At 38.9% G+C, this 23,815-nt stretch overlaps 1 protein-coding gene across 1 annotated transcript; it reads right to left on the bottom strand.

Annotated features, from left to right (window-relative positions):
- Positions 1–884: 884 nt before the first annotated feature.
- Positions 885–3,321, bottom strand: LOC145092011 (uncharacterized). The gene is made up of 2 exons (XM_079029881.1): positions 2,773–3,321; positions 885–2,481 (listed from the first exon to the last, which is right to left on the bottom strand). Exons 1-2 carry the CDS (start codon positions 2,881–2,883, stop codon positions 1,384–1,386), a joined length of 1,209 nt encoding a protein of 402 aa, XP_078886007.1. The 5' UTR covers positions 2,884–3,321; the 3' UTR covers positions 885–1,383.
- Positions 3,322–23,815: the final 20,494 nt, after the last annotated feature.

Below are 23,815 nucleotides of genomic sequence, written 5' to 3'. Positions count from 1 at the left end.
TAAACTATTGAAAATTAAATAAAGTAAATGAAATTTTATTTTTAATAAATATAAACCAATTAAGTAATAAAAATAGTGAGTAATGTCGTCAATCGTCGTCATCGTCAGTTAAAAGTAGTTATCTTCTTCAAGAAGAAACGAGGCAATGGTTCACCTTTCATCAAACCATCCAAAAAAAATTGTTAACTTTTTATTATTTACTTTTCAGTAACACTTTAGACTTTTCAAACCGAGTGCAACACTTTATTTTTTTTCATGTTTACTTTTGCAAAAGATTCCACCAATATATTCATTTGTTTATAAGATATTGATCAGATTAATCATAAACATGAAGAAAAAAAATCAATTGCCACATTATAATACAATTAGGTGTCTAATTATCAGTCACCTTTAAATATCCCACAATTGTCTCATCAATCATCATGGTGTTCGAAAATTCGTTTGATTTTTAAAATTTTGCTCTATTCAATCTGGATCAAAAGTGAATCAAAAGATCGCTTGGAGTCGATCAAGGTCAAAAGTATACCACCACTGGCTACATAACATTCGGTTTTAACAGGATTCTTTGATTAATAACCAAACATTTGACAAATTAAGAAGCTTTGAAAGAAAACTAATTAAGAATGGTCCAATAAAAGATCAAAGACTTAAAGAATTAAGCCACATGAAAGAATGAATACCCAAAAGCCAATCAGACATAAATAAATAAACTCCATGCTCTTCTAGATGTATCTAGATCTTTAGAACACTTCCAAACTGTCTTTTAATCATCCAAAATTCATGATTAGCATGTGTTTTCCATGTAAAATCAACTTCACACACTCCACATGAACTAAAAACACAATCCCACCATCTTCAAAATCCACACAACCCAAGATACAAAGTTAAAACTTAAACACAAACTTGAATAATAATAATAATAATTATTAATAACATATAAGTCTCAGATTCAAAATTTCCTAATATAACAGAATCCCGAAACTTCCTGAACTTAACTATCTCTCTGGGGGGAGGGAAGGCAAACAAACCTCAAAAACATCTCTCATGACCATTGCCAAGTTTTAAACAAACAACCCCATGAATCTCATCTCCATGAAAGCACAACCTCCAACCCACAAAAACTCAGCAAATCACTATGCCAAGATTCTGAAAATAAAGTTCTTCTACCAATAAACAAGCGAAAAGATAAACATCACTATGTACACTCCATCAACCCATCCGGCCCCACACTAAACAATAGCAAGAAAACACATACCAGAGTTGACTATTGTTTGGTCAAAGTTGCAAGACACCACCTCTTTCAACTTCAAAGCTCAAATCTTTACACAGAAGAAGAAGAAGAAGAAGAAAAAAAAAAGAAGAAGAAGAAGAAGACATTAATTATCACCCACTTTCTCTTATACAATTCCCAGGTAAAAGAAATCTGTATTTATCTGCGTTTTCTATAAGATGTGCAGGAAGATGAACAGCTGAATAGGAATGTGGAATGGGTCCCATTTTCCCGATGATTTCTTTAAACGTGTACTCTTCCGGAAGCATATCGAAAAGATCCGACCCTTTGCAAATTACCTTTTGAACCCTCGTAGGATTCAAAAACTTATTGAACCTCACTCTATCGACATGACTATAAGCTTTCATTTTGAAGATGAACTCGCTGATGTGGCGAAAACAAAAGCTACAATGCCACCCTGCATCCGCCAACATTATGTCAGATTGTCGATAATGAGCATACGTTGTTTTTCCCGATTGATATCTGTGAACAGATGCCCTCCAACTATTGTTATCCAACAGAAATTCAAACGAATATAAGTAATTTTTTAATCGAAGATGAAGAATTTGAGGGATGTCATCACACCATCTCAACAGATTGATTGTATGTCGACTTGGAATCTCATCAACATCTGACATGATCAACAAATCATCATCTTGAATCCCGGCTTTCTTCAAGAGAAAATCCAATGCAAGTCTTTGGTATGCTTCTTCAACAAAAGGGTTTTCACCCTTTTGAAATCTTCCTGGAATTTGACCATATGTTAAACGTGGGGCCACGAATTTGAACTTATCTTGTTGACTGGCGAACACTAGAGGCTTTGGGATTCCTGTGAATGTGGAGTTTGATTCAAGGAGGACAAATTCGGTGACATAAGGGTATAATTCGTGCCATCTTATTGTTAAAAGGTCGACTTCATTACTGAATAATACTGCATCAAATACACGCCTTGGGAACTCTCGTGTGCCCCAGCCATGGAGTTTGCAGAGATTTTCCATTGATACGTTTTCGTGATAGTAGTGGGGGATTTCGTGGAAGGGTTTTGGTGGTGATTCCCATAAGGGTCGTAAAAAGTAGGAGACTTTTTGTCCGTGGATGTATAAACCGAGGATGATGCTTGGGACCATTACGAAAAGGAAGATGATGGTTTTGAGCTCGAGTCCTCGTAGAATGCATCGTAATCTTGCCATGGTGGAAGGCTTTCCTGAATCCTGCAAATCAAAACGTTCGATTTTCAATTAGAAGACTGAAGCTCGTAACGACCATAAACGAAAGGGGGAAAACAAAAAAGGTTACGATTTCAACGATAACGATTTGAAAGTAGAAAATTCTAATTTCCGAATTTGTAAATAAAGCAAAACATTAAAAGTTGATTTGGTCCGGATTTCGAAAAGGTAAAACCTAAACGGCTAAACCAACGATGAAATCAGCAAATCCAAGCCGACAATGCATTCATCAAACCCAGAAACTAATTCGAATTGAGAAAAAGGAATATAAATTACCTCATCGCAAATATCACCACAGATATCGTCAGATTTTTTAGAGCAATAACGAGATCCCCCTTCTGCCATCGTATAGACTTTATCGAGATATTTTGATAAAGTAGACGTCATCCAAATCTAAAACTCCCCCCAATCGATTAAACAAACAGATCACCCTCAAATCAATCGAGGGTAGACCCAAATCAATAAAAAAAAATGAATGAACTTTTTCGCACCCGTAAGATCTCAATGGAAGAAGACGAGTGATTCTTCTTTATCGGTGGAGAGTGAGAGAAACCGGAGAAGTAGATAACCCTATATCGTTGCAAAGAAACGGGAAGATTTGATTTGGGAATAGAAACAAAAACCCAAATGGAAAAAAAGAAAGAAATGTAGAAAGATTAGAGCAAGAGCATAGGGGATGTGGAAAAAGCTGTTGTGAGGTGTATTAGTATTTTCTTTTTAGAGAGAGAGAAAGAGAGAAAGAAAGCCTTAAGCCTGCGTGTGAGAAGGAATTGTTTTCTTTGGATTTCTCTCTCTTTCTCTGGTTAACGGGTGGCAGTTGTGCATCGCTCTACAAGAAGCCGTTTTGGTTGTCGACCCCCCAATTATCTTTGAAATTATATAATTAATTAAAATATTTTTTGAATTGACAAAACTAACCTTGCCATTAGACATTTTCAATCCCAAATAAAAACTTGTTCTTCAGTCATCGTTTCCACTACAAGTTAAATAACTATGTTAAAAAAATTAAGTTTTTAACAAGAAAAACGTCTAAATAAATAATGATCATTGTCAGAATAACATATTGTATATGAGGTTTGATTTTTAAAACTCAATAATCATTAAGTCTAAATAATTATTTTATCCTTAGACAAATTTCATAATATTCATAAAATTTAAAATTATGTATTAGTTTTAACATGCAAGATGTTAAAAGTAAAAGACAAGACAGAAAAGACAAATATGTAAAAAGTTAATGCCTTAATACCGTGCCGTTAAGTTGTGTTTTTAGAACAGTAATTCATTTAGTATTTATGTATAGATTAAGGTAAAAAAACAACAACTATATATAGATATCCAAATTAAATATTTTACATGATAAGCTAAAAGACACAGAATACTAAGTTTTGTTATTTGAATAACATTATGGACAGATAGTAAAAGTTTCAAGTGGTCTATAAATATATAAAGTTTTATACACAAAATATATACTTATCAATTTTTACAATAAAGATAATATTGATGGAGTTAAAATAAATCTGGAGCTATAATAAACATTGTATTTTTATATTGATTATGATTAAATAATCAATATAATGCAAAAAATGTTTGTGTTTATTTTCAGATGGAACAAAATTGAAAAAAGTTGTACTTATTAAAAAATAAACGTTTTCAATAAAATATAAATTCACTGGTTGTTATTAAAAAAGTATTTTAGATATTGGATTATTATTTTGTAACGGACCTAGGTGAGGGGCAGAAAGGTCAAAATAGGAAAACAAGGCGAGTTAAGGAAACGCGTCGTTTTAAGGACTGGGTACATACATAACTTGTGCGCGTCGCTCACAGATAATTTCGGCCCACTTAACGGAAACATAAATGTTATGACCTTGACCTCCAACTTTAAAAACATTACATTAACACCCCTCAACAATCTTGGAATGTCATAAAAGTCAACTTTCTTGTTGTTTATCAAGGTCAACCATTTGGATTATTGTTCGTAATATGAATTAGTCAAATAAAAGTTTAAATACACAATTATTATGGGGAATCGTGTTCAAACCATGCATGAGTAACCCATTCTTAACTTTGGTTCGTCGATTAAAGTTGATAATTATTGATATAATACAATTTTTTTAAAGGGAAATTGAATAATATAATCATTTTTCGGTGTTTTTAAAAAATTCCGGAGTATTATTTGAAAATTTTGGAGGCGAGTTCTGGATCTTGCTCTGACTTTTGATTCCGATTCCGACATGCAATTTCGGATCTTTTGACTTTCAATTTTGATCGTTATTTCGATCCCCGACACGCAAGTCCGGTCTCCGACACGCAACTTCGTCATTGAAGAAGAGCACTACGACCCCATTATTTTACGAGTATGTTCTTCGCTTTCTCTTTACACGGTTTACTTGTTTGTATAAGGTGCCTATTCATCTATAGTTATTGTTCCGGAATGCGTAGAACACATCCGGAATGAACTGAAAATGCTTCAGAATTTAAATTAAAGATATCATTATTGTAGGACCAACCGAATAGTAGTTTAGCTGTTTAGGTATTATTAATTTACATCGAAATGTAGTGTTATGGATCTTAAAAGTTCATTCCGGAAGCCTATAGAATGCGAGGAATTGTTCCAAAACACGATGAACTAATCCGAAACATGAGGAACTAGTCTGAAACTGCTCCAGAACTGGTCTGGAATATTGGTCATTTTCGTTTCAGAATGAAGTGATAACACCTTTTTTATTTGTGCAGCACGACATGATTTTTGATGCATTCGTTACACTCTCTTGTAAACCCAAAATCGGCGGGAAAATTCTTGCGACATTCAGAGATAGACCCGAATGCGAGACCATGTTCCATAATACATGTTTTGGGAGGTGGTTAGACATTGCTAATATAGGTAGAGATCTTTTACTTCTACATTACGTCTTTTTCCACGAAGTTGTCACCGACCCCCAAAAGCCAAGTACATGAAATGGTTTTTGAGATTGGGTGTTACGATTCCCCGTGCCTTTCCTATGATCTCGAGGAATATCTCGGCCAAATTAGACGATGTTATTAAGGTGTTTAAACAATCACTTGATGAGTTATTGGACGAGGATGCAGTCTTTGTATGTATCTTATACCTGTTAAAGAAGGTTTTCAATGAGCGGTTGCCTAAACGGCCTGTTATAGAAGAGTATTTCAATTTGATATCCAACCTTGATGAATTCAACAGGTATAATGTTGCCTATTTTAAAATTATTGATTATAATTACTTATCGTCAAGGTTGTAAAAATCGTTTGACGGTAGCTCGACGGTCGACTGGTGTTAAGGGATTAACCGGTTTTAGCGGGGATTAATTGAGGATTAATCGGGGACCATATATTATTAATAAAATATTAAAATTAATTAAATATTTATATATCTTAAGAAAAACAAGTACTTCAAAATTAGAAAATAAGAAAAAATGTAATTTGGAAATTTGGAAATACAAAAATATGAACATTTTGATATAATATTTGAAATTTTAAAAATTTGAAAATTTTGGAGTAAAAAAAAGGTGTTTTTTTGAATTTCTTTGACATTTTTTTTACTTTGTTAACTTTTTTTGAATTTTTTCGACTTTTTTGACTTTTGTTGACCGATTAATCCCGCCAAGGCCGATGAATCCCGCCAAACCCGATGAATCCTAAATTTCCGATTAATGCCCTAATCCTCGACGGTTGGAGAACGCCAAGCGATTAATCCACGATTAATCGTCGATTAATCCTGATTTCTGCAACCATGTTCGTAACACATGATGTCGACACGATGAAGACTCAACCAATCCATGCCGATAATGACGTCGAAACTTTTAATTGAGACCGGCATGAGGTCGATCGCAAATGAATGGCTATCTAGTGTTAAGGTACACCCTATGTATATACTGCTAGTGCTCTCTGTCTTTCCATTAGCCATTTCTACAGTGAACGGTTCTTTAAGAGCTCATGATTTTTGCTTAAGTAAAAGAGCAAATTTTTGGTTCTCGAAACTCCTCTCCGCTCCACTATCAAACAGAATGCATGCATAAGAGTTATTGAGGAGAAACGTACCAATGACCACTGTGGGGTTGGCAACCGCCTCCTCGTGGCCTATGGCCAGAACCCTTCCTACTCCACCTGCATTACTTGCCTTAGGGCAGCCCCTCTTGTAGCGGCCCACCTCGCCACAACCGTAGCAAGATTGGCCCACTCCTGTGTCAAGAACTTGGTTGAGTGGCCTCGCCGGTGCTTTGCAGAAACGGGCTGTGTGCCCCTTCCTGTTGCAGTTTGAAGACTGCATTTCCCGGCAGGCTCTCGTGTGGTAAGAGTTGCATTTGTTGCACTTAGGCAAACTTCCAGCGTACTACTTTACCGGAGCAACAATGGCAGGTGCTATCGCAGCATGAACTGCCACGACCTGCTGCTTTTTGGCAGCCTTCTTCTTTTTTTGTCATCCCAGAACTTCCGCTTGGAATCAGTGGTTTTGGAAGGTTCTGAGATGGCCAGGGTTGTTGTTGCGGCCGGGGTACGAACCCCATGGTCTATTAGCCGTTGTGCCAATCGCTTGGCACTATCGAATGTAGTGGGGTTTGAAGCCAAAACATTTCCCTGGAATGGAGGCACCAGCCCCCATATGTATCTTTCAATCTTCTTTCCCTCTGTATGAACCATGTTGGGACAGAGGGCCACCAGTTCATAGAACCTGGCGGTGTAGGAGACTATGTCGGAGCCCTTCATGGTTAGGCTTCACAGTTCTTCCTCCAGTTTTTGGATTTCTCCCCTCGGGCAGTACTCTTCGATCATTAGCTCTCTCAGAGCTTCCCAACCCATAGCATTAGCCACTATTAGAGATAGTGACTTGACATGGCTATTCCACCATGTTAGGTCTTTCTCCTCAAAGTTGCAAGCAAAGAACTTGATCTTGCTCCCCTCTGGACAGGAGCAGATTTCGAAAACCGATTCGGTCTTCTCGAACCATTGCGAGAGGGCAATGACTTCGCCAGTCCCTCTAAAGGACTTGGGCTTGCAGTTAGTGAAGTCCTTATAGGATCACTCTCTCAAGCGTACAAGAGCTTCACTATGAGTAGATTGAATAGGGGTTCTGTAACGACCATAAAATTCCAACCAATTTAAACTTTTTCAAAAACAACCCGATTTCATAAAATTATTACAAAAAGGTTTTCAATACAATTATTTCAGAGTATTCCCCATAATCACATCACAAAACATAATCATGAGGAGCGGTACGATCACGCCTTTGCCTTGCCACGGTCTCCTGAAGAACCTAAAAAACATTAAACCACAACTGTAAGCCCGAAAGCTTAGTGAGATATCCCCAAAATACCAACCACATATACCATACACGCATAACATGCCATAACATAACAGATCACAGAACAGCCATGCACTTCGGGTCTACTGTGTGACTGGTCCGCCGCACCGGCCAACAGTCCACCTGGTCCACCCTCCGAGTCTAGCCATATACATCGAGTCTACAGTGTGATTGATCCGCCCGCACCGGGCCTTCAATCCACCTGGTCCACTCTCTGAGTCTTCAGTATGACGGGTCCACCCGCACTGGGCCTTCAGTCTGTCTGGTCCACTCTCCGAGCCTTGGCACGTCTGGTCCGCCCTCTTGGGGCCTGTAGCCTATCCGGATCGCTCGTTGGGCCTTCGGGATAACCGGTCTGCCCTGGGTATGTTGGCCTACAGCACAAAGCAGGACCCGCCTCAACCCAACCCCAGTCCAACAACCATGTTCACATAAACATACAATCATATAACAATTCATAGTCAACAAGCCGATCTAGCAGATCACATAACATATCATCGTCCTAACCAGGATACCGACCTAACCGGTCACTAGCATAGCATCATCCTATATGCCAGGATTCCGACCTTAACCAGGTCTCTAACATATACCATCCTAACTACCAGGATGCAACATAGAAAAGCAATGACATAGCAACGATACCTAGATCACAATCCGATAAAGGGCCGACCTTGGTGCCGTAGACCCTGTTGATATAGTGAGGATAACTCACCTCGCAACTGCCGACTAAACAGATAAACCCAAGCTGCTTCGACCACTGATACGATCTCCAACACTGGCCAACACCAAAACTCTGAACTCAAAACAAAAGCCAACAATTACCAAAATGCCCCTGGAATTCAACTAGTCAACCCTTGGTCAAAGTCAAAGTCAAAGTCAACCCCTGAATGAATCTACTCGCCGAGTCAACCCGATGACTCGCCGAGTCCCCATGCACAGAACTTCCCCAATCCGCGACTCAACTCGCCGAGTCACCCCGAGACTCGCCGAGTCCAACAACTCTGAGTCCTTTCACACTCGACTCACCGAGTCATCCCTTGACTCACCGATTCACAGCTCAACCAGAAGAAAGGTTAGGACCTCACGACCAGACTCGCAGAGTCCAAGAACAGACTCGCCGAGTCCAAGGCTATCTTCAACCAACTCGTCGAGTTGTTCTTCCAACTCGTCGAGTTCCTGCTCATATTCAACCAACTTGCCGAGTTGTTCTTCCAACTCGTCGACTTCCAGCCTATCTTCAAGCAACTCGCCGAGTACACCCTTGTGACTCGCCGAGTACCCCTAGATCTGAAACCATACAGAGGCTTTCCAAGCCATGCAGAAGCTCTAAACCATAGATCTACTCTTTTAAAAGCCATCCATCACGTAAAGCGGCAAACTTTACGTGGATCCAAAGAGATCTAGGCATTTTACACTCTAGGGCTAGGGTTTGGGACAAAAGAGCTTCACCAACCACTCAAGAATTGGTACTTTATGACATATAGGACCATCACAAGCTTAGATCTGAAGTAACATCCTCAGATCCAAGCTTCTATCTCAATTTAGATGTCATATCAACCACCATACATGAACCCATGAAGAAAACAGCTTACGGAAATGGTTCCTTACCCCTAGAATGAGCCCAACCAACTGTAGATTCCTGATCTCCCCAAGCTTCCTGATACAAGCCTCCAATCTTCAAGCTTAAAGCACCAAAGATCCTTCTCCAAGCTCTAAGTCACTCAACAATGGGGTCTCCTCACGAATTTAGGGCTTCTGGAACTCAAGGAATGGTAAAGAGGTTGGGGAGAAGATATGATGTTCTTTATATAGGGCTTAACCCCTCAAATTAGGGTTTTCTCCACTCAGCACCAACTCGCCGAGTCCATCCATGCTACTCGCCGAGTTGGTCACTTAACACGCGACTAGAGTCGCGACCATACTCGCCGAGTTGCCCTTTCCCATTTACACATTTAGCCCTTCAACTCTACTCTTGATATTCCGGGATGTTACAGGTTCCTCCTCCAGTGGAACCAGAAGAACGATATTAAGCCATGGTTGTTACCACAGCCGCAGCTACAGCAGCATTCAGAGTTGCCGTATCGATTTGAGGAGCAGGTGGTATTACGGTTATCGGAGGATCGCGTCTTGTTGATCGACGTGGAGGCATCTTTCAATATAAGTTTAGAAAGATGAAGATATTGATAAGAATTTAATAGGGAAAGTTTGATGAGAACGACTCATGGACTAACTCTCCATAGCCCAACAACACAATTGAATGTAGATCTAGTACTAACAGATGATATCATTTGGATAATAATTTCCATGAGATTAGGTATCTGTTAATAATATTGGTATTACATATCTAACAAGTTCGGGAAAAAAATGACCTAGAAGTAGGTCTTACATCAACCAAGATAGGAAAAATTTTAACAGAACTACGACCTAATCCAGACCTAACCGGTCTAAGATTTACAAAGATAGGAAATTAGACTAGAATTTTTACATAAACTAGGTTATATCCAAAAGAGAAGTCGATGAGACTCTATCGGCGACGAGAACTACTAGAGTGATTCCTTGAATCCGACAGAAGGCGCTCTATGTCCCTCACGCGCCTATCAGATCTTGCTTGCTGAGCTCGAAGTTCTCTGACTTCAGCTTCGGTTTCAGCAAGTTCCCTCTGCAGAGCTGCATTGCGGACCTGAGTACTTTCATTAGCAGACTCTAGCTGGCGAATGCGGATTGTGTTAACGCTAGAGTTGGCGTCAATCTCCACGACTCGGTCGATAGTTGCTCGACCTTGTTCGGTGTTCCGAGAAATCCTACGAACCATGATGGGTAGGACCCTGTGAGGTTGTAGAAGCTTCTGTCTCCATTGTAGGGAATGGGTTGACCCTGATCCTAACTCCATTTATTCAAGTTTGTGGCCTACATAGGTGTGGGTCCTTGAAATGTTGGACGAGGTTTTGGGTTTTGAGCAGCTGGGGATTGGTTGTTAACTTCTGGCTCTGAGTCAGATCCATCAGAAAAGCCTTCAGCTTCGTGATCATCCAATGGAATTGGGTGATCATCTTCTGGATCTTCTCCCAGCCATCCTGCATTGTCATTGTTGGGGTAGTACGGGTCTCCGGGGATATAAAATCCAGCCATGATATCTACGCGAGAAAAGGGATAAAGAAATAACTAAATAGACGCACTAATTAGATAATTATAAGATGATCTTTATCAGTTACTTCACCATTTGCGTAGTGCATACCAATCATATGTAACCAAGACAAGATAGACCTTCGAATAAGTAACCCTAACTCTAAGTCCACAACCAAACAAGGAACAGGAAGTAAAGCAAAGATCACAGATTCTAAGTCTATGATATCCTAGATACATATAACCTTAGCGTATCCACTCAACAACTATTGATATACTAATAAAGACCTTTAGTTCTCAGATAAATAGTTATAGTAACACAAAATACTCCTATAGTATTTTAAGTTTATGTTTTGTTCTAATGTTTTCATTGTAGTAGTGTTGGTAAGTTTTTAGACTTGTTGCAACCTCACAACCACCCTTAGGCACATGCTAGTCAATCCTCAAATAATATAGTTGATCAGGCTATAACTTCCCAGCTTTGACTATATGTCTCTAAGTCTACTTGTGTTGCCCAACAATCGTAATACTTTTGTTCTGTCCTAGTGACATTGATTTTAGTATGAATGCAGGTATGTATACTTGGTTAAATATTTTATTATTTAAAAGTAACTCTTTATCAGAGTATTTTAGTCCCGTTATGTTTATAGTTCGTATATCTTTTATGGGTTGATATACTCGATTCACTATAAACAATGCTCTGATACCAATCTGTCACACCCCAAAACCGGAACGGCGGAATCGTTCGGGGGTGGAGGACGTCATGTTCAGTATCATAACAATGCAAAGTAGTAAACAAGCAACAACATCATCCATTGCATTAATTGTATAATTTCATACAAGTGTGTTCTGTCAAGTTGTATAGACACCAAAAATATGAATCAAAATAAAAGATGAGTCTTGAACAAGCTCCATCTTCTCAAAACCTGGCACCGGTACCTATCTACTGGTAACCTGAGAATACAAGCTATTTTGAAAGAGTTTATCAACTTTAAATCTGGTGAGATCATAAGTATATTAGTGTCATTGCTTGTATGAAAGTTTTTGTAAGTATGTGATGTATAAGTTTGTAATTGTTTGAACTCTCCTAGAAAGCCCTATGTTTCCTACTAAAAGTAGCCTTCTACCAAGGCATCAACTGTTTGTATGTAAGACTCTTGTAAGAGTATGTATTTTCCCAAATCTGACTATCATTAACCAAAAATATAGTTTTTACATTACTGTTCATTGTGTGAAGATCACAAAGTGAATGCAATGGGGAAATAAAATAGTATTGTAGTGTTGTATTAAGTGACTACTGTTGTACTAACTACCTTAAACCAATTGTTATTTAGAGTACCATGTGATCGGCATGTACCATACTACTGACTAAAAACCCGACGATGTAAGACGTCGAAAGAAATGACGTTTGGCACCCGTAGACTTGCAAGTCCCACTGTAGCGAGCAGCAAGGTGTAGGATAGTCAATCCAGTATAGATCTATACACAAACTCAACTCTCTCCATTTTAAGGAGATTCTGGATACAAAACGGGCCATGACAGGTGATGCTATGCCCCGTTACGTGGCTCGCATAACTGTAGTAATGTTCTTGTATATGTATGTGCTAGCTGTATTATGTGTTCTCTCTCTGTCTAACATGTATGTATGTTCTCTCTGTATGGTATTGTATGTTCTCTCTGTATGGTATTGTTTGTTTCTCATCATAGTATTCTCTATCTGTATGTTATATTCTCTCTGCATGGTATTGACTCATGTATGAACTGACTCTTTATATGTTTCACTGTTCTAGTAATAGTATTAGTATCTCCCTAAACTATACCTATTATAGTTTACTAGTAATGTTGTTTGTATGTATGAACATGTTTGTATACCCTTGCTACCCAAAGGTATTGAATTGAAAGAAGGAACTTTTATATCTATATACATATACATAATATATAACTAGGATTCAAACGACCTTCGGACAAATAACCTGAATACCCTAAGTCCACAACCAAACAAGGAACAAGAAGTAAGGTGAGCTATCAGTCCTAAGTCCTTTCAATCCTACTTATATAACTATATCTATATGGATACACATTTAACAGAATATAAGTTTAATAAAAGTATTTGACATGTAAAAGAGTTTAATAAAACCGTTTGAAATAGTTTGTTTGATAACACAGTTTGAAAAGTAAGAAATCCACTTGTTTGGTAGTTATTAATCACATGTGATTGATATAATAATTATAATAGTTCAACTTGTATCCCCCCCCATAAAAGCATTTAAAATCATTTAAAAGGTTGATTAAGGGGTATGAACTCACCTGTAGTGAGTGGTTTGGATGAACGGATAGTATAGGATGTTGAGTGTCAAGTGAAGACTTGAACACACACAAGGATCCTAGTTAACATATAATAATACATATATGTATCTAGTTAGTCGTTTAACAACTAATTAACCAAGTTAAGACATCCTAAGACATGTAAAACACTTGATTTAAGTGCTATAAGTCCTAAGGATTTCATCTAAGGGTTGTAGGACTTGGCTTTTGGGTTTAGGGTCCAAGGGTAAACTCTTTATGAGTTTACGGTTTTAAACCCATGATTTTACGGCCGTAAACTCATGGTACTTCTACCATTTTGTGTTTTGAAGCCTATAAGTCATAAAGAAGCATTCCTACTTCATGTCTAAGCCTTTGGAAGTGATTGTGGCATCACTTCACCCCTTTGTGGAGTTTACATCCCATGGACCATTTCTCCATGTGTTTACAGCCGTAAACTCTAATGGTTCATGGTCTTTTTGATGTTTAAGGTCCTAAGCACATCAAGGATATGATCTAGACTAGTATCCAAGGCTTGGTAAGGGAATAGGGCACACAATGTCCCATTCATTAGGGTTTACGATCCAAGAACATGTTGGACCGTAAACACCTTTGATCTTGTGTTTCTTTGTGTTTTCTAGTTGATTAAGAAGTGTAACAAGTCTTATAACACACTAGGGTAAGAGTACTTACAATAGATAAGCTTTAAAGGGTGTTAAAAGTCCAAGAACACTAGTGTGTGTTCTTGGTGTTCTTGGTGAAACTAAGAACACTTGAAGATCTACACAAATTGAATGATTTCACGGATGAAATCATGTAAGATCACTAGATTAAGTAAGATATCAACTAATTAGGGCAAGAAACACTTACAAAGTTAAAGATCAAGAAGGAAAATCAAATGATACTTGAGAGGATTTGATGTTCTAGCTTTGAAATTGTGAAATAAATGAGTAAAATGACTAAGTGTCATATTTATACTGTTTGGAGTTTACGGCCGTAAACTCCATGTTTAGGCCGTAAACTCCAAACTCTTGGAGTTTTGAGACTTTAGTTTTGCACAATAAACCCTAGGGCATCATCTCTCCAGTTATTTGTTACAATAATAGGCTTTGGAACACTCAAACTGACTCTACACAACTCAAAAGTTAGCAGAAACTGTTCTGACTTCTATTGAAGTGAATGGTTGTACATAATAGAAATTTCGGGTTGTCACAAATAAGAACAATATCATAACAAACAACATGCATATAGAGTCTTCAATATGACTGGACCGCCCTCGTCGAGCCTTTAGTCTATCTGGCCCACTCTCAGAACCTTCATCATGTCTGGTCCACCTTATCGGGCCTTCAGCCTGTCTGGACCGTTCTCCAGGCTTCGGCCTCATTGGTACACCCCGATGGGCCTTCAGTCTATCCGGGCCGCCTTGGGTCTCTTGGCATAGAGCACAAAGCAAGACCGCCTCAACACACCCGCAATCACACAATCAACACATAAATATCATACGCTAGCTAGCATGTACAGACAATTATACAGATCTACAACTCACTAATTATAGCATCATCCTATATACCAGGATACCTATCTGACAGATCACTAACATAACACCATCCTATAACCAAGATACAGATCTAACAGATCACTAAACATAACATCATCCTTTATGATGGGTTTTAGCCATATGAACATTCCTATGTGCACATACAAACCCTAATGCTTGGATCTAGGTTTCTCTAATTGAACATGCATTGAATCCAAGACTTCTAATGACAATTCTAGTATAATAACATAAGAAATCAGATTTAGATGATTACCTTGAATCACTTGCTTGAATCTTCTTGTCCTTGGAGCTTTAGAGTCACAAGTGTCACTCCTCTAATGGCTTACAAACACCAACTAGCAAGAGGATGATTATAGAGAGAGGAGAGGGGACTAGAAATTGGCCAGGGTTTCTTTAGAGACAAGAGTGTCGAATTTCCTTAGCCCTTAGGGTCTATTTATACTAGTGAGGCTCCTAGGGTTTCACCCTTAAACCCTAATTGGATAACTTAATCCCTAAGCAATCCAATACCCTAATGATAAGCCTTGGACGATTTCAAGGTCTATCCTAAACCCCAAAACCGTCCCCCCTTATCCATAAGGGATTATAGCCCAAAGTACAACTATCATACAATTGACAGTTTATGCCCTTCTATTTAATTAATCTCTTTAAGTCACCAAATTAATTCCTAATTAATTTATGACTTATATTAATCAAATAATAATATTATTATTCCTTATATTATTCTCATAATATATATTAATAATGTTTCTTCTCTCATTACAAATCATCATGTCAAGTTGCTATGGTGAAGGCAACCCAAAAGGACCATGCACAACCGGGTCAAATACTTGCCTAATATAGTTGCAGCCTTAGACACTATTCCAACAGTCTCCCACTTGGATAAGTCTAGTAACTATATGCACAAGTATAATCCGATTAGCAACCGTAGCTCTCAAAGACACTATCAAACTCTGATCTTATCAATCTGTCCTTTAGATAAGGGATCGTATAGTCCTCTGTTTAGATATCATGCTGACAATTCTATGGAACCAATTTGTCCAACAATTGGTTTCTCGATCTCAGATTTATTCGACATAGAACTTAATTGAACACATCAATTCAGTTCTGACCGGGCCCAGCACATAAGTCAAATCAAATCATCGAGCGGCTGAGATATCGCTTTTACCCTCTTAGGATAAAAGTAACAGATAAACTTCGACTTATATGCATTTACTTACTCATTAATCAAGTATACACAACAATGAGTTTTATAACACCAAGTTACTGATGCGGTTTCGCATTATCAATGTACAACCAATTAACAAATAACAAACCATATATCTAGGTTTTAAGACCATATGATATTATCGTCTTGCGATTACTCTTTTTATCACATTCCATAAGGTGATTCCAGCAAGCACAGGTTTATTCCAATGCTCAAAACTAGTTCATAAGCACTCATGAACGCTGTAGCAAACTTTTGCTATGTCTATAACCATTTAGACAATCTACACACCAATTCATGACAATCTTCATTCATATCTACTTCCAACATATGAACGATTGTGGACAATTTGAATAATTCGGTTATTCTTAATAAACTCAATTATTCTGGAAGTCAAAACATGCAAAGTGAAACAATAGTTAAACAATTAACATAAGACAGTAACATTACTCATAAATAATACTCCTTTATTTAATCATCAAATGTTAATTACATTTATCTATTACACGTTTCTAATACTATCTAATCTATACTAATATCATCCTTCAGCCCAATACTCCTAGCATGCTGCAAGTGCTTAACCCTGCTCAGTCCCTTCGTAAGCGGATCTGCTGGGTTATCTTCTGATGATATCCTCTTAACCACGAGTTGTCCTTCTTCTACACGATGTCTAATAAAGTGATATTTTCTGTCGATATGTCTAGATCTACCATGATCCCTCGGTTCCTTGGTCAAGGCAACCGCTCCTTCATTATCACAGAAAATCTCCATGGGCTCCTTTATGGTAGGTACAACTCCAAGATCACCGATGAAGTTCTTCAACCATATTGCCTCCTTCGACGCTTCGCTCGCTGCAATGTAATCTGATTCGCACGTTGAATCAGCTACGGTTTCCTGCTTGGAACTTTTCCAAGTCACTGCTCCTCCATCAGGGTAAAGACCCAGCCCGACTGCGAACGGTAGTTGTCCCTGTCGGTCTGAAAGCTGGCGTCACTATACCCTCACACCTTTAAGTCATCACTCCCTCCTAGGACTAAAAACAATTCCTTGGTCCTCCGAAGGTACTTAAGGATATTCTTGACCGCAATCCAATGGGCTCTGCCAGGGTTCCCTTGATATCTACTAACCATGCTCAAAGCAAAGGCTACATCAGGGCGAGTACAAGTCATAGCGTACATGATTGAGCCAACTGCGGAAGCGTATGGGACTCGACTCATTTCTGCTATTTCAGCTTCGGTACTCAGACTCTGAGTCTTACTCAACTTGGCATTACTTTGTATTGGTAATTCTCCCTTCTTCGAGTTTTCCATACTAAAATGTTCCAGTACTTTATCTAAGTAAGTGTTCTGACTAAGTCCTATTAGTCTCTTACTTCGTTCTCTCACTATCCTTATTCCCAGAATATAGGAAGCCTCTCCGAGGTCCTTCATAGCGAAGCACTTCCCGAGCCAGGACTTAACCTCCTGCAGAGTCGGGACGTCGTTTCCTATGAGTAGTATGTCATCGACATACAAAACGAGGAAGCTTACTATACTCCCACTGGCTTTGACATATACACATGATTCATCTTCGCTTCGTACAAATCCAAACTCTTTGACTTTCTCATCGAAGCAAAGATTCCATCTGCGAGACGCTTGATTAAGTCCATAAATGGACTTCTTAAGCTTACACACTCTATTCGGATGCTTCGGATCAACAAAACCCTCTGGCTGAGCCATGTAAACATCCTCAGCCAAATTCCCATTAAGGAAAGCGGTCTTGACATCCATTTTCCAAATCTCATAATCATGAAATGCGGCAATCGCTAGCATCACTCTAATAGATTTTATCTTCACAACAGGTGAGAAGGTCTCATCATAGTCAACTCCGGGAGTTTGAGTAAAGCCCTTCGCAACCAATCGCGCCTTATATGTGTGTACGTTTCCATCCACGTCGGTCTTCTTCTTGAAGATCCATTTGCACCCAACGGTCTTACGTCCGGGCACATTATCAACCAAATTCCAAACTTGGTTATCATACATGGATTGGATCTCGCTGTCCATTGTCTCTTTCCATTTCGCAGACTCCGGGCCTGCCATGGCTTCCTTATAGTTATTAGGTTCATCTAGATTTATTAGTGTACTATCACTAATATACGTGTCCCCTTCGGTAGTAATATGAAAACCATATAACTGGGGTTGAACTCTAACTCTTTCGGAACGTCTAAGAGGTAATGACTCGTCAATCGGTTCAACCAGAGTTTCCTCCTCGGGTTGAGTGCCAGCGGTATAGGTTCCTTCATCAATCGACTCTTGAATCTCTTCAAGCTCGATTTGCCTCCCACTGTCTCCTTGGCTTATGAGTTCTCGCTCTCGGAAAACTCCTCTCCTCGCAACAAAGACAACATTGTCCTTCGGTCTATAGAAGAGATATCCAAAGGATTTATGCGGGTAGCCGATGAAAATACATCGCTCACTACGAGGTTCAAGCTTGTCATGAGTATCTCGTCTGACGAAAGCCTCACAACCCCAAACCTTGATATGTGCTAACGAGGGAGCTTTCCCTGTCCACATCTCGTGAGGTGTTTTGGAAACCTTCTTAGTAGGGACTCGGTTAAGGATATGGGCGGCAGTCTCTAAGGCATACCCCCAGAACGAGATAGGTAGTGAAGCACGACTTATCATAGAGCGGACCATGTCTAACAAGGTTCGATTACGCCTTTCTACCACACCATTTAGTTGTGGTGTACTAGGTGGCGTCAATTGTGAAACTATTCCACACTCTTTGAGATAGTCGTGGAATTCAAGACTTAGGTACTCTCCTCCTCGATCGGATCGAAGCATCTTGATTTTCCTGCCCAATTGATTCTCCACTTCATTCTTGAACTCTTTGAACTTTTCAAACGTTTCTGACTTTTGCTTGATTAAATAGATATACCCATATCTACTATAGTCATCGGTAAAAGTCACATAGAAGCGGTTCCCATCCTTTGTGGTTGATCTAAACGGTCCACATACATCGGTATGTATGAGGTCTAATAGACCCTCACCCCTTTCACATGTACTAGTGAAGGGTAACTTAGTCATCTTTCTAAGTAAACAAGACTCGCATGTGTCATCTTCCCTAAGGTTGAATGACTCCAACACTCCATCCTTTTGGAGTTGGGCTATGCGCTTCTTGTTGACATGTCCAAGACGACAATGCCACAAGGATGCTCTATCCATACTATTGGAAGAATCCATGCATAAAACATCATTTCCTAGGTTATCTACAATCATAACAGTTTCATAAATTCCATTACATGGTATTGCTTCAAAATATAAGACACCATTTAGATAAGCATAAATACAACCATTCTCATTATTAAAAGAAAATCTAAATCCTTGTCTAAACAAACCATGAAATGAAATGATGTTTCTTGCCATTTCTGGCGAATAGCAACAATTGTTCAAATCTAAACATAAACCATTCCTAAGCACTAGAGAATACACTCCAATCTTGGTCACAGGCGACGATCTTCTGTTCCCCATGATTAGATTTATTCTTCCATGCTCCACATCCCTATTTCTTTTTAGTCCCTGCAATCCAGAACAAATGTGGTAACCACACCCGGTATCTAGTACTCAAGAAATAGCATGAGATGAATCATTAGATTTAATTGTGTATATACCTGCGAAAGACGGCTTGATCTTTCCTTCCCTGATGGCTTGCAGGTAGTCTGGGCAGCTTCTCTTCCAATGCCCTATTTTGTGGCAATGGTGGCACTCTGCCTCCTTTGGGTTAGGGTTGGGCTTAGCAGGATCAACTTTGGTCGCAGTAGAAGAGGAACCATCTCGAGACTTTCCCTTGCGGTAGCTCTTAGACGGAGCCTTCCACTTCTTACCCCTACCTTGCCCAATTGCTAAAACAGGAGCAGCTGGTGGATTGGGAGTTGGTGCAACAGACTTGTCCTTGAGGTTTCTCTCAGCAACCCTAAGGAGACCTTGGAGCTTACTTAGGGTGACCTCCTCTTTGTTCCTGTGGTAGGTCATCCTAAATTGATTGTAACACAGAGGCAAGGAGTGAAGCACCATGTCGATAGCCAAGTCTTCCCCAAAGTCAACATTCAACTTGCGAAGACGATCGACATACCTTTGCATCTTTTGCAGGTGCACAGTTAGAGATTCTCCATGACCCATCTTAGAGGAGATCATGTTAGTGAAGATCTCGTAACGTTCCTGCCTCGCGTTTTGGTGGTATCTCTCCAACAAGTCTTGGTGCATTTCGTACGGATACATGTCCTCGTAGGACTTTTGGAATTCAGCGTTCATAGTGGCTATCATGATGCAATGAACCTTCGTTGCGTCACGTTCATGAGTCTCGAAAGCAGTCATTTCAGCCGGAGTAGCGATTTCTGGGTTAATTTTCTTGAGCTTCTCATCGAGGACATACTCCTTGTCTTCGTAACGAGCAATCGTGCGAATGTATCTTATCTATTCGCTAAAGTTCGTCCCATCGAAAGTCAACTTTTGGCAAAGGCTCATTAATGTGAACGAGCTAGCAGCAACGTTGTTCGCGTTTGACATCTACAAATAGAAAGGACAAAGATAGATTAGAATTTGAATCCTAATTATCACCCAATAAGAAAAAATTAGGGCTAGGATCCAACAACAATATATACATATTAGAAAAGGGATGTCGTAATCTAACATGCAAACAATTTGAAGGTAAGTGAATGATGATTCACTAATTCTCCACCATGAAAACATAACTTTAAGTTCTAAATGTATTGAGAATTCCTAGGTTTTGATGAGATTCATTGAACTTTTCAATGACATGTTTAAATCTCGATATGCCCCTCTCGTTTGTGACTGGGATACCGAGGATCACAAAGTGGGTGTGAATTACTATGCAAACTTACACAGTGCCTTCATTGTAACAATCACCTATTCGATGTGCCGGTAAACCACACACGCTCCATCGAACTATGATAAACAATGAATCACCCTTTGCCACCTTTGCTTAGAACCAATTAGTGTGCTGGTAAACCACACACGCTCCACTAACTTCTTAGCAAGGGTCCAAAGTGTAATTTCATGAGATTGCATCAATTCACTTTTCCTAAAGTAACTAGGATTGAGATTTTTTTTTTGAAGCAATCAAGCAAGCGGTGGGTGTGAGTGTACACCCATTAAGCGTCATTTTATAGGTCGCAACCTTATACCCACCTTATAGACCGACTTCGTGAATGAGGCCTACTAACGGTAAGACTAGCATTTTTTAGTTATACATATATATACATATTAATCTTGTAATATTATATTAGTATAGGGTTGAATTTTAAACTTGTAAAATTCTAGGGTTTGAAATTTAAATTGTCTAAATTAAACTTTTAATCACAAAATATAAATTTCAAAACTTGAGGGCAAGTTTTAAACTTTTCAAAACATAGGGGAATCAAATAACAAATAATCCAAATTAACATTTAATCACATAATTATCCATATTTGATTTATTTAATTATTTCTTGCAAAACAATTTACCAATTTAATTAAAATAATTAATCAATTATCACATAAGGAAATTAATATTTAATTAATTGATAAATATCTTCAATTAGGTCAAGAATATACTCAAATATATCACAAAATCGGATTTATATTGACCTATTAAGATTAAGGTAAGTATCCAAAAGATAAACAGCGAGAAATCCCGAAATTAGCTCTTTCTGACGCTCGAACATACCGAGTACCACAATGGACTCGCCGAGTTGAGGCCTACTTGCCGAGTCCACTATGGAACTCGCCGAGTTCATCAGGCAGAATGACAAAATTCGAATTTTGCAAGCAACAAACAAGCAACCAATGCATCAATTCAATAGAAACCAATAATGGCTTTGATACCACGGATGGGATTTAGCCATATGAACATTCCTATGTGCACATACAAACCCTAATGCTTGGATCTAGGTTTCTCTAATTGAACATGCATTGAATCCAAGACTTCTAATGACAATTCTAGTATAATAACATAAGAAATCAGATTTAGATGATTACCTTGAATCACTTGCTTGAATCTTCTTGTCCTTGGAGCTTTAGAGTCACAAGTGTCACTCCTCTAATGGCTTACAAACACCAAATAGCAAGAGGATGATTATCGAGAGAGGACAGGGGACTAGAAATCGGCCAGGGTTTCTTTAGAGACAAGAGTGCAGAATTTCCTTAACCCTTAGGGTCTATTTATACTAGTGAGACTCCTAGGGTTTCACCCTTAAACCATAATTGGATAACTTAAGCCCTAAGCAATCCAATACCCTAATGATAAGCCTTGGACGATTTCAAGGTCTATCCTAAGCCCCAAACCCCCCCCCCCCCCCTATCCATAAGGGATTATAGCCCAAAGTACAACTATCATACAATTGACAGTTTATGCCCTTCTATTTAATTAATCTCTTTAAGTCACCAAATTAATTCCTAATTAATTTATGACTTATATTAATAAAATAATAATATTATTATTCCTTATATTATTCTCATAATATATATTAATAATATTTCTTCTCTCATTACAAATCATCCTGTCAGGTTGCTATGGTGAAGGCAACCCAAAAGGACCATGCACAACCGGGTCAAATACTTGTCTAATATAGTTGCAGCCTTAGACACTATTCCAACACTTTAACCATAATACAATCCAAAAGGGTCGGCCTTGGTGCCTTCGACCTGTTAGTATAGTGAGAAGAACTCGCCTCACAATGTCGAACTGAACTGAAAAGATCAAGCTCCCGAATCACGGCTCCAAAATCAAACACCTACAACCACCATAAGACCAATTCCATCAAGACCCAAATTACCAAAATACCCTCATAAGTCAAACTTGGTCAACCCCGGTCAAAGTCAACAGTCAACATTCAAGGTCAACAGTCCATGTTGACCCAACTCGTCGAGTGCAGCTAGTAACTCGTCGAGTTCCTTTAGAACTCAGAAAACCGGTAAAAACCCAAACTAATTCGTCAAGTTATCTCATCAACTCGCCGAGTTTATTCATCTAGAAAGCGGGAAAACCTGACTCAACTGGTCGAGTTCCTTCAACCTTTTCACATTCATCCCTTTCTAGTCGAATCCAAAGCCCCAAACTATAGATCTAGTACCCTAGGGTTAAGATACCACGTAAAGTTGTTAACTTTATGTCCATGCATGGCTTCAAAGGGGTTAAAACACTAATATGGAACTTAATAAGGGGTTTAGGGCGTGGAGGATGGACAAAGCTTGATAAAGCTTGAATCTTTAGGCCCAAGGAGGCCTAAAGGTGTCTAGATATGAAGTCATAACTTCAAATTATGCTCAACTCCGAAAATGGTTCCAAAATGGGTTTAAAATGCACTAAACTTCCATGGGAGAAGATCTAAGAAACAAGAGGTCAATGTAAAGACTTTTTAACTCCAAATGGTTGCTACTACAGCGTAGATGTCGAATCTACAACCTCCTCCTTCGGTTATGCGCTAGGCTCTTCAAGCTTCTTCAAGAAATGCACCAGCAAACACGTTTAGGCTTGCACACTCTCAAAATGGAAGGTTAGCACGATTTTAGGGTTTCTCTGGACAATAATGTGGTTAGGGAGGCTGGTCAGGGAACTTAAGGTCCTTTAAATAAGGTGCAAACCCTAAAAAATAGGGTTTTCATGCACAGCCTCAACTCGTCGAGTTGGGGTCCTCCAACTCGTCGAGTAGGCTCCATAAACCACATGACCTTGTTAGTTTCTACATGACGAGTTGGGGCCTCCAACTCGTCGAGTAGTTCTTATGTGATGTACAAAATCCTTAAAATTGCATACCTAGGAGTCGGGATGT

Source organism: Lactuca serriola, chromosome 3 (genome assembly GCF_051521515.1).
Source record: "Lactuca serriola cultivar US96UC23 chromosome 3, Lser_US96UC23_V15, whole genome shotgun sequence".
In the NCBI taxonomy this organism is placed as follows: Eukaryota; Viridiplantae; Streptophyta; class Magnoliopsida; order Asterales; family Asteraceae; genus Lactuca; species Lactuca serriola.
This window is presented reverse-complemented; position numbering and strand designations above follow the sequence as displayed.